This window comes from Myotis brandtii, unplaced genomic scaffold (genome assembly GCF_000412655.1).
Source record: "Myotis brandtii unplaced genomic scaffold, ASM41265v1 scaffold630, whole genome shotgun sequence".
Classification (NCBI taxonomy): Eukaryota; Metazoa; Chordata; class Mammalia; order Chiroptera; family Vespertilionidae; genus Myotis; species Myotis brandtii.
The window spans coordinates 2,539,583-2,555,823 of record NW_005370412.1 but is presented as its reverse complement, the minus strand read 5'-3'; the positions used below and the strand labels follow the sequence as shown (position 1 = coordinate 2,555,823).

Sequence of the window (16,241 nt, the reverse complement as noted above, 5' to 3'; positions counted from 1 at the left end):
GTCAGTTATCCCAGAATAAGATAAGAAAAGGAGGCTGATGTAGAAAAGAGATAGTAAGCTTCGGTGTATGTTTGTACTTTGGTGGGGTCTGTACTTTCTGAAAAGGTAACAACCGTATGGAGGGGAGGGTATTTGGGGACATTATAAAAGGAGGTCAAGGAATGTGAAATGATGAACGTGTATAGAACCAAGTACAGGTGAGGCAGTGAAGTCCATCATTCCATTCTCTCAAATGCTGACTTTATGCTTTATGTATATAGCAGTACCTCATTTGTCTACTACTGTTAGGGAATAAGATATTATGTGCAAAAAAAACTTTAACTATACTTTTTGTGGAAAAAAACCTTACAGTGTATTATGTGCTTTGTTTGCTTTTTAAACAGTATAGTTTAACCTTTGTTTTGTTGACTCAAGGTCATTCCTGGCATCCATTACTCAGAGCAATGGAGTGGGGCTTTGAGGTGATTGAAATATGCAGGTTGTTAGCCCTGTCTGCTTTTTGAATTCTTGAATCTGCCTTTTATAGTCAATCTGTCTCATCTTTCAGAGGTGGGAAAGCTGTGCTTTTGCTGTTGTTAGTGTCCCTGCTGCCCTCTTTTTAATTTGCAGCTTCTGATCTGTGGAGTAGCAACCCAGATAACTGCCTCCTGCAATTGAATGTAAAACAGCTAAATAGGCTTCATGAGGGTGTGCAGCCTCTTCCCTGTTAATGGGTGAACTTTGGCTGCCCAAAAACCTTTTACTTATTTCTTGTTTCCTATCCTTGGTTTAGATCAGGAGTGGGGAACTGGGTCTGGCCCTGCCAAGGCATTAGGGGTGAGTTAATTAAATGTTTGACCAGTTGCAAAATAGCAGGCTAATTTTTAAATTGATAATTTTGTATGGCCCATGAATGATATCATAAATATTCAAATGGCCCTTGGCAGAAAAAAGGTTCCCCACCCCTGGTTTAGGTAGTGAACTTGTACTATGTATAGGTACATTTATGTTCCTGTAGTCCTTTCTGTAGAAAAAAAAAATGATGTGAAAGTACTAGCATTGGTTCTTGTTTCAGAAAGCATAGCCAATACCACTTGAAAGTCTGGTTCCAGCCCTGTCTTGTATCACTCATGGACAGTGTCTTGGACCATCTCCAGTGTTCCTGGAGCATTTCCAGCTCATCTTTACTCCCAGTCCCACCAGTCCCAGTATCCAGGTTGACAGTAGTATTGCCTTAAAAACTGGTAGCAGGGTATGCAGAAGGCAGCAATTTAGAATTGAGTGTATAAAATTGGTATACATAATTGCTATTTCTGCAATTTTTTTACTGTACTGTATGTCTGGATTCATTTTGGGACTTGGTTTCCCTATGTCTGTAAAAAGAGGCCATCTATAAACCAAAGAGCTGAAGAAATTCTTCAGAGACCATAAAGGTCTCTCCTCCTTGCTCTTCACTCCTTTGATTCAACAAGCTTTTATTGAGTACCTCTCATGTGCCCTGCACTGGGCTAGCTTACTTGGAAGTACAAAGAGAGTAAAACATATCTCTTGTCCTTAAGGAACTCAACAATAGTAGAGCTAGTAGTACCAAAAAGGTGCGAGTGTGTGTGTGTGTGTGTATTTATATGTGTGTATTCGAGGGATTATGGCTAAAGCCACTAAGCCATAATTCAGAGACCTGCTTGAGGTTGTTTCTAAAGTGATTTGTGGCCTGTCAGCTTGACACCCCTCTAGAACATAAGGTTAAAAAATATGAAGTGTTATTGTTGCATAAAGTTTATATACCTTTCCAAGAACTGTAATGAACTGAACAGTTAAGATGGAAAACATGAAAATCTAAGGGAAAATGTTCTATTAACTGAAATTTGATATTTCCACACTATATAGGAATTGCATCCCGCAGTAAGCCTTCAATAGTTATACACTAATAACAGAGCAGTGAAATACCTGAAACTTAGAAGGTTCATTATTCTGGGCCCATTTGAAACAGAATGCAAATTCTTAGGCATTTCCAGAGTTTCTAGATCAGTGAACACTGCCTGTGTTGGTTTTTAAGAACAGATTTCACTAGCAGTATGAGCTAAAAACATTTTTTTCTTTTCCATTTTCAAGGAAGAGGGTTAGAGGGTTGCCCTAAATCAAGGTTTAAATGGGACAGATTGCAGGCATTGAGTTTTTTTCAAAGAGGGAACAAGCACCGTTGCCTATTTATTTCATTTTCACTCTCACACCCAGGAGGAAAGGCTACCTTAATGCTTCATAATGCCCAGTGAGTATTTCAAGTTGGCTTCCTTCACAGGGAACGGTTAGAGGATTTCACCTAAAGGATTCTGAGTTTACAGAGATGAATACATGTTTAAGTAGAAGTGAAAGCAGGGAGGAACCGCTAGCACTCAGAACAATTTGGACTCTATGGACATTAGATTTTCTATGCCTGTAACTTCACTCTTTTGTTGTTAATCTTCACCTGAGGATATTTTTCCATGGATTTTTAGAGAGTGGGATGGAGAAAGACACACAGATAAAGAGAAACATCGATGTAAGAGATACACATCAGTTGGTTGCCTCCTGTGCCCTGAATCGAGCCTGCAATCTAGGTACGTGCTCTTGACTGGAATCGAACCCTAGATCCTTCCATCTGCAGGCTGACGCTCTATCCACTGAGCCATACTGGCTAGGGCTTAAGTTATTCTTAAGGCTTAAGAGCTTAAGGACATGCAAAGCCTGTCATCTTTAAAACACAGCTAATTTTCCAAACTGAAGAATATTGTGAAAGGCATTCTTTCAACATTTTTTTGTGAAATAGAGTAAGTTCATGCTTCCCATCGGTTTCACTTAGATTGAATGTGGTGGAATTGAACTTTGTAGAGGAGAGAAACAGGTTGTTCAGATGAGTGACAGAGCCAGTCTAGTGCTTCACATAGTACCCACTCTGAACATGCCTGCTCGCTTACAGTCTTAGCTGCTCCTCAAATTGAGGAAAGGATTTGGTTCAGGGATGTAAGACTACTTGAACTCAGTAATGCAACAAGTGTATTTAGCCCCTGACTACCCCAGAAGACTATAATCAGTGAGGGATATTTTCTTTGTAATTCTTTCTCCTCTCAGGAAGTCATCTTTGAGTTGTTGATATGGTAATAATGACTAACAAGCAATTACTATGGGTTGTCCAGGCACTAATTTTAGCACAATGCATGTGGTAATGTCATTTGTTTTTAACAACTCTGTGAGTTAAGTATCAGTGTTCTTATTTTATTTTTCATTATGAGAGGCAGGCCCAGAATGGTTAAACATTAAATCACTTTCACAAGTCCCGCAGTAGGGGATACAGCAGGCATTCAGGCCAGGCGTTCCGAATAGGAGCACATACCCTCAATCCCTCTGCTACAGCTGAGTTTATAGTTAAAATAAGAAGGTGAATTTAGAAGCCATTTCTAAAGTGGAGAATTAGCTGGGAAAGGAAAACTATATGCAGATACCGATTAATGTTATTTGGTATATCAGTTGTATTAGGTGAAGACTACCATTTGAAGCTGAAAAAGAGGTGTGATATGCTGTAGTGGTGAGCAGCTGATGGAAGTGCAGGGTGGGCTGGCTTCCTGGAGATACTTGGGGTTTGTTCAGGTGATAAACGATGCCATTTGGTATTGGAGGTTTTGACTTCCTGGATAGTAGCACACAGTGCTAAGTGGAAAAGTTTCTGAAAGCTCTTGCTTTTACTTACAATAATTGCTACTAACCATCAGAGACTACTTTATTTCTAGGGGGCTGCTGATGATAATATAGCACAATGCTTTAATGTCACTACCAATTACAAAACAAAAGGGCAGTATATCAGACTTAGCCCAGGTGAAAGTGTGTGTTTCTAATTTTTTTTCATTAAAGGGTTGTGATTTTTGCTTTTATTTATGGTTTGGCTGAAGTATAAAGGTTAGGCTTTATAAACTGGGCATGTGTAGTTGTGTGAGTTTATGTGTAAGACTAGTCTTAATTGCTCTAATGTATGTAAATGGATTTAGTGATCCAGTTGAGAATCTGTTTTTTTCTTGTTACCTTTAAGAGTCCTTAATTATGTATCTTCCTAAATATCTACAGTGACAAAGCAAAATGGCAGTACTTTCATAATGAGTTTACTATTCTATAAGGCAGTGGTTCTCAACCTTCTGGCCCTTTAATACAGTTCCTCATGTTGTGACCCCCAACCATAAAATTATTTTCGTTGCTACTTCATAACTGTAATTTTGCTACTGTTATGAATCGTAATGTAAATATCTGATATGCAGGATGGTCTTAGGCGACCCCTGTGAAAGGGTCGTTCGACCCCCAGAGGGGTCTCGACCCACAGGTTGAGAACCGCTGCTATAAGGCATTAATAGTAATTTACAGATATGACCTAACAATTCATTCAATTTTTATTTAATAGTGAATTTAATGTTTTCCCTCTCCCTGAGCAAATTGTTTTTTGTCACATAATCTATTTCCCTATGTCCCCCACCCCCATATTATTAAGGTCCCCAAAATAGTTGATATGGACAGAATAGATGTGAGAATGTTGGATTTTACAAACTACCCTAAAATTTAGTGGCTTAAGGCTGTGATTTATTCCTTATAATAATGTAGGACAGCTGCCCACATGGTATAGGCTGGGTTCACATGTGCGGCTGTATTCAAATAGCATTTTAACTGGAACTAGAATGCCCTTGGTGGTTGCACTTCTGTGTCTGGCACCTCAGCTGCGGTGGCCAGAAGAGCTAGGGGCTGCCAGGCATTCCTCTCCCTACAAGTCTCTTATCATTCAGGAGTCTGGCCTAAGCTGCTTTATATAGTGGTTCGGTCCCAAGTGGAAGCTGCTAGGTCTCTTAAGGCCTAAGCCCAGAACCGACACAGTTACTTCCACAGCATTCTATTGGTCAAAGCAAGTTACAAAGCTAGCTCAGATTCAGGGGAAGATTCCACCACTTGATGGCAGAAGTTGTTTGTTGGTGTCTGTCTTCAAAGACAATCAAAAACTCTTAATTAAATTCAGGTCTTACCTCTTATGCTCACCAAACCTTCAGAGGTTTGCTGAAACCAACAATTACCAAAGAAATTTGTAAAACGGCCCTTGTAATTTCTACTTAGAATCTAGGGCAGGGAGCTTGTGTGAGTAGACATGATCATATATTAGTTTATATAATAAATTCCACCCCCTTTGCCACATTGCCTTTGTCAGTTGCCCTCTCGTTGAAATGTTCATACTGATCGTTTTCCTTATGGTACTTGACACTTTTAAGGTATGTTATGCTCCATTTATGTGGTAAGAACTTGAATGGAAACAAACAAAAAGGTTATTACTGAAGCTTTCACTTTTGAAGGTATGTTATGCTCCATTTATGTGGTAAGAACTTGATTTGATCATCGAAATGGAAACAAACAAAAAGGTTATTGCTGAAGCTTTCACTTTTAGTTAATCTGAGCAAAGGTTTGGATTTCTTCTCTGTGACCTTAGGAGAAGTAGTGTGAGGTGTCACTTGACCAGAGGGAGACTCAAGGGACATTGCTACAAATGAGGATCGGAATCTCACTGGTAGCTTGGGAGCCCATGGTAAGGTAGTGTATTGGGCCAGTTGTTCTCATGTTCCTCTGCAGCCACACACATTGAATTTTATCACACGAAGACTTAGAGACCTCTGCACCGATGTGTTTTTCTATATATATTTCTCCAGACTCTTGAACAGAGGACTTTATACTAGGACCTTACTTCTGTATTATCTATCACTCTTCTCCCAAACAACTTAACAGTCCTAAGTTTATCATCCATGTAGGATGATGTGTGTGTGTGTGTGTGTGTGTGTGTGTGTGTGTGAGAGAAAGTAAATAGAGCCTCCATAGGAAGCCTCATTTGGGTGATGGAGCCGAGAGTGAAACCAGGGTTCAGTAGGAAAATTCCTTATAAAGGTCTCCCTTCCAGAACTCGAATCTGGGAGTTTATGCCAACTTTTAGTGTGAAGACTACCGTTTGCACTGCCTCTTTTCTATTTAACATTTTTTGAGTATGTTATTACCTTGAGTTTATTTATTCTTTGAGGTGGGCACTGTTCCACATAACAGAAACATTAAGATAAATGACCATACTATAACTGGGCAGTGTTACACTGTTAGAGGCATTTAGAAGAGGAGTGAGGGCATGAAATAGAGCTGGGAATGCAGGTGAAGTTTTCATGAATAATTTGGAATATACCCAGTGATAATTGCTTTAATTTCTTAAATATTTGAAATGGGATCTTAGAAACCCAGTTTGTAGACGGTATAGTATGCTGCTATCTCAAAGAAGATAATATACCATGGAAAGCCTGTCTTGGGCACCCTCCCTCTCAAGGATTCAGGAGTAAAATATACCATCATTAAAAGATTGAATTAATCCATATCATACATTTTTTCTGGAAGAGGAGTCTTGCAAACTCAAACTTTTTCTTTTTTTGGTTAATCCTCACCCGAGGATATTTTTCCATTGATTTTTAGGGAGAGTAGGAGAGAGAGGGAAAGACAGAGAGAAATATCGATGTGAGAGAAATACATCGATTGGTTGCCTCATGCATGTGCCCCAACCAGAGCCCGGGCTGGGGGGAGCCTGCAACCAAGGTATGTGCCCTTGACCAGAATTGAACCTGGGACCCTTCGGTCTGCAAGCCAACGCTCTATCCACTGAGCCAAACCAACTAGGGCAGAATCATAAACTTTTGTAGAAATCCACTATAATCTCTACATTGTCGATTTCTTAAATATTTTTGTGTTCTCTGAAATGTCACTAGCAATAGTGAAGGTAGAAAAGTAGATTGCCAATAAAAAAGGAGGACAGCTGATTATGGATAGCCAACGCCAGTTGATACACACTCATTTAGGTTGAAGCTGAGAAGAGAGTGTGCCTAGCCATGTAGATTGGCTGAAGCCATATAGGGTAGGGCTTTAATGTCTTGCTAAGGAATTTGTGGAAATCAAACGTGGTATGTGATTAGAAAACTGGTTTTGCTACATTATCTAGTCTGGATTGGAGAACCTGGTGGCCCAGAAGGCTGTTCTTTCAGTGATCAAGTAGAAGGTGATAAGCACTAAGTTAACTTGGCGGCTGTGGGGATGAAGGACAGTGCCAAATTGTGTGTGATCTTATTCTACCCGGATCTGATGACATCTCAGCATGAAAACTTCCTTAGTCTCTTTTTTTAAACCTGCCCTACCTGCTAATCTGCAGTGGTAAATAGTGAAATAATTTGACAGTTGAACTCTTCAGTTCACTTGCTAGAAACGTCTATCCCAGTAGAATGGATGAATTGTTTGCAGCCCTGAGTTGATGAATGTGTTCTTCTAAGGCCTTTTCCAAAGGTTAATAGGTTGCAGAACTTAAAAGCACACACTCAGATTGCAGAATTAGTTTGTTTTGTATGAATTTTGAAGCTGCTAGAACTTTCTATATTGGTAATTTAAAAAAAACACCTCAGTATTCCTAACCATTATTCTAAATGTTTACATAAGATATGTTTATGTAGCATGAGGGAATTTCTATTACTATAAATAAAATGAGCAGCATCATTAGAAGTTTATAGGTTAACCAGACTTTAGTTCTGAAGAATGTTTTATGGCAAGTGAAAGGCTGTTGAACTGACACCTTTTCTAAAACTGTACCAGGGCTGTAGGGAGTTGGAGCTGGAGGTGCTGAGGAAGCGATTGCTGACACAGTGAGGTTTCTATGTTCCCTTTCATCACTGTAGCCTGAAATGTGTACTGTTGGACAAATAACTGAAGAAGTTGTGTGGTTCAGGTCGTGTTGGGACTAGCAAAAGTCTGCAACCTGTTCTCCTAGCATTGCTGTTATCAGTAATCACAGGGAACTGTTTTACTGAATGTCACACCAAATTTGGTAACTCACAATTATATTTTGGATGCACTTGAATTGCCTTTGTTTCAGCTAATAGTGTTACATACTCCCTGGGAAATGATGATGATGAAACAAAACAGGTGGCTGGAGATAATTAAAACTTGAATTTGACTCTGGTTTTTCCACTTCTTGAAAACAAACATGAAAAGAGTACTTGGTTAATCACTAAGAAGACACTGCATGTCAGCAGGCTCACCTCAAAGTGGTTCTTAGAACACACTTGCTCGAGTAGACTGTTGGCGGGTGTGTGTTTCAGCTGTTATTAGGGGAACAGTCAGTCTCCAGTTGGGGTGGATGTGTTTCAGGCAGAATCATTTCCCTATCTTTTGTATTGGTTTTATTTCTTCGGTTAATGGTTTATGTTGTTAAATGAATTGGAGAGTGAGGGGACATCCTGTTATCTTCTTGTCATCTTTGTCTTAGCCCAATGCTGGGCTGTCTGTAAGCACACGGAGAGCAAGCTTGTGCATGATTTCAAATGGCCCTGTGAGGTAGAAAGCAACCTGTCAGCTTGCAAATGAGACTGGATTGTATGCTCTTGACACCCTTACACAGATCTTGTATCTGGAGTATTTTAGCTTGAGAATTGACTGAATGTGGTTGGCCCCAACTGCAAGTAGCACTTCTTTATGTTTGTGGCATCAGTGTTTTTGTTACGTGCTTGACCAGTCCAGACTGAATCGTGTTGCTATAGTACCAGGTTTCATCAGTGTTCCAGTCATATTTTACTCATAGCCAGATGGTATAGGGATATGTTTTTCCTTTGCTTGTCCAGATTTGATTATCCATATTTTACGGAGATTTTAATTTTGAAAAATAATTAGTGGAAGGCTGATTAACTAGAGATATGTGTTTGGGTGTTGAATGTAAGTACATGATCAGCAGATATGACACGTATCATATGACAGATATTACTGCTGGGAACTTGGATTCGGAGAAGGAGGTATTCTCCTCTGTACTCTCATTGGCATTTTTAGGAGTTCCTGTCTTACAGTGTGTCATAAAACTTACCTTCAGAGAAGAGAAGAACTGGAAAGCTACCAAATATTGGTGGTTTGGTTATTCAAAACTCCTTTATGGATTTTGAAAGGTAAAAATGAAAGTTAAGTTATACAATTCTTTGTTGTTGTTGTTGTTAATCCTCACCTGAGGATATTCTTTCTATTGATTCCTACACAGAGTAGGAGGGATGGAGGGAGAGAGAAAAATAGAGAGAAACATCGATGTGAGAATTGGTTGCCTACCTCACACTGGGGTGGGAGCGAACCTGCAACTCAGCCCTTGACTAGGAATCAAACCCCCAAGACCCTTTGGTTCGAGGGCTGATACTCTACCATGAGCCACACTGGCCAGGGCAGATTTACTCAATTCTTAATGTTTTACTTTCGGTGTGCTTTTCCTCATTGTTTTGGTTTTTAGGAATTTGTAGCTGTCCAAATGGCTCCTAGATGGCTCTGCATCATATAAAACAGGAGTATTTGCTTTTAAAATTTAATTATACCTAGTTCTTACCTATTAAGTTTTTCCCCAGACTAGTTAATTTTAAAGTATTAGGTCTTCTCAAGCATATGATTAGCAAAGCGTAATGTATTTGAGGCTTGCAAAAGTTTCAGGGGGAAGGACAGGATTTCTGATTGAATTTTGCTTTATACTTGGGCTTGCAGGAATTGTGGGAGGTGCTTCAGTGAAGAAATGGACCAGTGTGTATAATCATGGAGTCTCCTTGCTAACCATCACCACCTGCTCTCCCTGATACGTGAGAGAGAGTGGGTCTGGGGAGAAGGAAAGAGGTCAACATGAAGCTGAAGCAGCGAGTCGTGTTGTTAGCAATTCTCCTTGTCATCTTTATCTTCACCAAAGTTTTCCTGATTGACAACTTAGATTCATCGGCTGCCAACCGGGAGGACCAGAGGGCTTTTCACCGAATGATAGCTGGCTTGCGGGTGGAGCTGGCATCCAAGCTGGACCACACCTTGCAGTCTCCCTGGGAGATTGCAGCCCAGTGGGTGGTTCCCCGGGAAGTGTATCCTGACGAGACACCAGAGCTGGGGGCAATCATGCATGCCATGGCCACCAAAAAAATCATTAAAGCTGATGTGGGTTACAAAGGGACACAACTGAAAGCCTTACTGATACTTGAAGGAGGACAGAAAGTTGTCTTCAAACCTAAGCGGTAAGTCTTCATCTTAGAAGTTATATGTGCTAGTTGGTTGATGCGTGTAATTTGGGATTGTGTAAGAGGGGTCATCTCCTTCTCTTGGTTTTCTCTTCAGTAAAATGAGAGGGGTAGACTGGAAGATCTCTGAAGTCTTTTCTAGGTCTTAATGTTCTGTGAGTCTTCGAGTAGGGGAAATTTTAGGAAAATGAATTGGTTCCATATAAGACAAATTTTTTTTTACAGTTAGAGCTGTCCTTCTAAATTTATCAAATATCTACTATGTTCCAGATGTTAGAGATACAAACTGAGTTAGTTGGGAAATAAGCCACTTGTCACCAAAACTGTGCAGTTAGAGACTAGATAACTACATGTTTTAGAGAAGGAGTTACCCAGAGCTGGAGTGGGTTTTGGATCAATGACTAAAGTCCCTCTTAGTGCTGAAGCTATAATTCTTTCACCTGGGTTTTGTTCTTGCTTTAATTTTAATGAATAGACTTTTTTCCAATCCTCATCCGAGGATATTTTTTCCATTGATTTTTAGAAAGGGGGGGGGAGAGACAGAGAGAAACATCGATGTGAGAGAGACCTATTGACCCTTCAGTCCAAGGGCTGACGCTCTCCAAGCATGTCAAACTCATGGCATGACTCATTTATAAACGCAGCCCATTTATAAATACGAGTTTGACATGCTTGCAGCCACTGCGCCAAGCTGGCTAGGGCTATACTTTTTTTTTTTTTAAAGCAGTTTTATGTTTACAGAAAAATCGAGAGTGAAGTACAGAGAGCTCCTATGTATTCCCTCTCCCCAGTTTCTCATATTATTATCTTCCATTTGTGTAGGACATTTGTTATAATTGATAAACCAATACTATTTTATTAACTACTATCTACACTTTACATTAAGGTTCACTTTGTGTTTTATATTCTGTGGGTTTTGATAAACATATAATGACAAGTATTCACCATTACAGTATCACCTATTCATCCCTCTCTCCCCCTGTCCTTCCACTCTCTCTCCCTCTCCCTAGCCCCTGACAACCACTGATCTTTTTACTGTCTCCATATAGTTGGAATCAGACCTTTTGTAGCCTTTTCAGATTGGCTTCTCTCACTTAGCAGTATGCATTTAAGGTTTCTCTGTCTTTTTTAAAAATATATTTTTATTGATTTCAGACAGGAAGGGAGAGGGAGAGAGAGAAACATTCAGAGAGAATCACCGATTGGCTGCCCGCCCCCGCCCCCGCAAGCCCCCTACCAGGGATCCAGCCCAAAACCCCAGGCACGTGCCCCAACCAGGAATCTGACCGTGACCACCTGGTTTATAGATGGATGCTCAACCACCGAGCCACACTAGCTGGGCTCTCTGTGTCTTTTTGTGGCTTGATAGCTCATTTCTTTTTATTGCTGAATAATATTCTATTGTCTGTATGTACTACAGTTTGTTTATTCATTTCACCTACTGAAGGACATTGTAGTGCTTCCAAGTTTTGGCAAAGTTATGAATAAAGCTGCTATAAACATTTATGTGTAGGTTTTTGTGTAGTTGTAAGTTTTTAGCTCATTTGGGTAAATAACAAGGAGCACAATTGCTGGATCATATGGTAAGAATATATTTAATTTTGTAAGAAACTGTCTTCCAAAGTGTCTGTACCATTTTACATGCCCACCAGCAATGAATGCGATTTCCTGTTGCCCCACATCATCCTCACCAGCATTTGGTATCTGTGTTTTGGATTTTGGCTATTCTCTTAGGTGTACAGTGATATCTCATTGTTCCTTTTACCTGCGTTAAGCAGAAAACTGGGCCATTTTAGTTACTTGGTCTAAACTTGAACTGGAGAGTGGACCGTATGTTGTTAAACAGTGACACCTTTGGACTTATGTAAGGATTTACAGAGATAATTTGTGTGTCAGTTCTGTAGTATAATTAATTTTTTGAAACATTTTCTGCGAATATATGAATTTGAAATAGGTTAACATGGTAATTCATACTCATTTGCCAGGAATTAGTAAGGGGTGAATTTTCTCAAAGTTTGTAATATCTAAAATTTTCTGTGTACTAACCTTTTCCCCACTTCTCAAAAGAGCTTTTGAAAGAATTAAAACACATACTTTGGGTCTCTTGCTGGAGTAGGAGAAGAAATACGAGGCAATGATGTACAAAACTCAACTGTGAGCAGAGTTGTTGGCCTTGTGCCTTCATTACCCAACTCTCAGTAGATAATAGGCAGCCAGAGAACTTATATATTGGGTTCCCAGAAATTGAAGGGATCTGCATTTACCTGGAACTGGGAAGCATGATTTATGGAAGGTGTGGAAATTAGGAAAGTTAAAAAATGCAATAGACTTTTGGAGAACACAAGTCTGATTGGCAGGTAATAAGGAAGAGTATAGTTAAATGGGCCTTGAGGCCTAATTTCCATTGAATGCACACTGTTTGCCAGGCATTGCACCAACTACATTTGTATCTGTTAATGTCTCTAACCTTCATCACAACTGTGGGCAGTCATAGTACTTATTTCCAGAGTAATAAAGCGTAGGGGCAGTAACTGACTTGACAAGGTCACCCTGCAGCAATGAATGGAGTTGGCGTTTGGATCTGTTGGAGTGTGAGCAGCTGGTGGTGTGCTGCACATGTAATTCTCTTGTTTGTTTGCCTTCCTGTAAGTGTGATGACATGGCACACCCATCATCAAAAATCACTAGCTTAGTTTTGAAATGTGGTCTTTGACCTCTTGGTTTTGTAGCCTGAGAGATAAGCAAATAGATGAGTCATGGGCATTTTGTGTTTAAATAAGAGGATATCCTCTCCACACCCACTGTTTGTATACCAGAGAATTGAGGGTGAGATGGGACAGCAGGAAGTGTAGAAGTCAGGTTGTCCTGGTAGTGGGCAGTATTCGTACCAGTCCAGGTGCTTTGCAGGTACACCTGGGTGTTTAGACGAGGTATAAGTGGAGGGAGAGGAGCCTGGCTGGTGACTAGGGGAGGAGGTCTCAGATAAATGCATAAACTAACCTTAGTCTCTATTGCTTCATCTCATATCTCTTACAACCTTCTCATTACCTTCCTCTTCCAGACCATGCTGAACACTTTTATTCTTCCCCCAATACCATATTATCCCTGTGCTGCTCAGCTTCCAAACATCCAGGGACTTCCCATTACTCACCAGACCAAACCAGTGTCCACAGCCTAATGGTCAGGCCCCTCAGACTAGTTCTCCTCTCTGCAGCCAACTTTTTATTTCTGTCGGACTGGTCCCCTTCTCACCACCACCTCCTGGAGAGCCTGTGTCCACCCCCAGCTCCAGGGGACTGTTCTCCTCCACCTAGCAAGCTGTATGGGCTCCTGCAGTGGAGATAGTGCTGAGTCCCTGCACACACTGACCTGTGCTGACTCCACCTGGCACTGTCGCAGACTGGGAAGGTGGCTGTATGGTTAAGTGCTCGTAGAAATTGACTCCAGTCCTGAAGCGCCCAGCACATTGCTACTGTGACCCCAGGGACTTCAGAGGCTATTTAGTCCTCGTGTAAGTGCAAATTAATGTCCTTGGTCAGACTCTAATGTCCTTCACCAGAGGGTAGGAGTGATTTATTGGCCGTTACTGTATGAATTTTGCTGCTGTGTCAGGGACTTAAGATGGATCACTGTGCTGAGAGGAGGAGCTGGGTCCTCTCTGCTAATGGAGACTTGCCCCTTTCTGCACAGCCCTTTGTGGTGCCGGCTTTGCTGGAACCTGCTTGTCCATGTCCTGCTCTCAGAGGTGGGGGATGGAAGATAGATGATATGTAGGACCACAGTGACGCTTTTATTTACACATTTTGCCTTACATTGTAAAACTGATTTTTTTTCAATGTAGCTGTCTCCATTCTGGAAGTAAATTGGTTGTCTCAGGTACATACTGTAGTTATGGTGAGGACAAGATGGCAGGGACTGGGGAGTGGGTAGAAGTGAGGGAGTGGTCTTAGGAAGTGCTGAAGGGGACCCTGGAGCTCAGCTTATCCAGCTGCTCATTTCATGGGGGCCAAAAATGAGACCCAGAGTTCTGACGCCACATTTCACACACCTGAAACATGAGCTAAGGGTTCGGGCTTTCTGACTCCGGTAAAGCTCGCTCTTTCTGATTCCTAGTCCTTTCCCTCCCCGCCTTCTCCAGCCCATTTGCAGAGTTCCCGGGTTGCTCTGGTCTCACCTTTCCCTTGGAACAGCCTCTGATGCACTGAGAGGAATAGACTGCTCATCACCACAGGTGTTCCTGTGGCTCCACTGGAGTCAGAAATGAAGTATCCAAGGACTGCCCCCGTTTTACCGCAGCCTCCAGCTGAAGTGGGGAGAGAGGTGCTTGAAGTGACAGCTTGGCTGCAGTTCTATTTTAAAATGGAGACTTTTAATTTGGAGGGAGCCAGGTAGCCTAAACAATGCTTTGACACTAGAAACAAAAAAATCCATTGAGTATATTGACACCACTAAGGAGAAGCTGGTGTCCAGCCAGGTGTTGATGCATGGCTGTCCTCTAGCATAAGTGTTTCATCACTTTGCCTTGATGAATGTGTTTCGTGGACATGCTTTCACTTTATATTCCACAGTCATTTATGTTGAAGGTCATGCCTTTTCTAGTACCATTTCCCACTTCCTCACATTCTTGTCAGCTTTGGAGATCCATGTGTCCTCAGTGGAGCAACTCTACTTCAATCTCAGTTTATTTCTAGTTGACAGTTCCCTGTACAGCTAATAGGTCTCCTTTTGAAACAGGAAATGTAGGTGAACAGTAGAGGTCATAGGTGAATTAAGTGTCTTTTTCTTCTCAATTAACAGGTTTAAATTGTATCTATTTTTGATTAGTGGAGAGAAATATGCCAGTTTTCATTATCCTGTGTTTTTGTCATGCATATGATGTAGAATGGTGTTTGAGGTGACACAGATCTTAGAAATTGCCTCCTAGTCAAGCCCCTAGTGTTGTCGATAAGGAATCTAAGGCCCAGAGAAAAGGGTTTTGCTCATTTACTCAGGCAGATAGTTCTTACTCCAGTCCAGTGTTTCTTCTGCTATATCAGTGATTCCCAAAGTGGGCGCTACTGCCCCCTGGTGGGCGCTGCAGCGATCCAGGGGGGCGGTGATGGCCACAGGTGCATTTGGGGGCGATGAGTAACTGCTATTAAAATTTAAAAAAAATTAATTTCCAGGGGCTGAGTAATATTTTTTCTGGAAAGGGGGTGGTAGGCCAAATAAGTTTGGGAACCACTATGTTATATCATCACACACATAAAGAGAAACAGACCAGCTCTTTTCAAATGCACCTTTGCCTACTTATTACCAGAAACAGGTGTCTCAGGACCATTTCCCAAGAAATTTAAACTTCTGTCACAAGCCTTTAGCGGTAGCCATTCTGGTAAACAATCAACTGTAGACCTTACCACTGTTGTGGAGATACGAAGATGGTCCTTGCCCTCCAGAAAATTACCTTGTAGTTTGAAAGTCTTTTCGATGGGGTAAAATAACATCTTCCGCGTTTTATTCATAGAATGATTGCTGCGGTAGAGAGAGAACACTGGTTTCTTCTCCACTTCATCCTCACCCTGTCCACCATTGACTCGTGCCATCCACGATCGTCTCAGGGTTGACAGGAAAGGTGTTGTGGAGCAGAACCAGGCTTGCGGAAGTTTCTGTGCACTGCCCCTTGTGCTGGCACCTGTGGTACTGATGTGTTCATGTCTCCATCTGTGCTTCCCATTCTCTCTGCAGGTATAACCGAGACTACGTGGTAGAAGGCGAACCCTACGCTGGTTATGACAGACACAATGCAGAGGTGGCAGCCTTTCACTTGGACAGGTATGTGTGTAGTCAGTGGTTTACTTGCATTGTTTCCTTTCAAAAATATCCTGGAAGGAGAGGGCTTGTGGACTCCCCCCTCACCCGCATAAAGGCTGTGACACTAATAACTTTGACTTGTTACCTACTTTGGAGAGCTGATTGACTGATTCCATGAAATATGTATGAGTCCATCATAATTCAGGTGGTACTAGGAATACCAAAATACATTTTTCTTTTTTTCCATATATTTTTATTGATTTCAGAGAGGAAGGGAGAGGGAGAGAGAGATAGAAACATCAATAATGACAGAGAATCATTGATCGGCTGCCTCTTGCAGGCCCCCTACTGGGGATCAAGCCTGCAAGCCAGGCATGTGTCTGA

The 16,241-nt window shown here is 41.3% G+C and overlaps 1 protein-coding gene across 2 annotated transcripts in view; it reads left to right on the top strand.

The window, feature by feature from the left end:
* The window catches only part of FAM20B (family with sequence similarity 20, member B), a 39,989-nt gene that overhangs the window by 2,908 nt on the left and 20,840 nt on the right, over positions 1-16,241 (top strand). Inside the window, exons 2-4 of one of the 2 annotated variants that reach the window (XM_014528340.1) lie at positions 8,869-8,981; positions 9,556-10,064; positions 15,792-15,878. In XM_014528340.1, the coding sequence (XP_014383826.1) occupies positions 9,688-10,064; positions 15,792-15,878 (464 nt within the window). In that variant the 5' untranslated portion in view covers positions 8,869-8,981; positions 9,556-9,687. The remainder of the gene's footprint in view (positions 1-8,868; positions 8,982-9,555; positions 10,065-15,791; positions 15,879-16,241) is intronic. The other variant, XM_005880256.2, reaches the window with a different exon arrangement.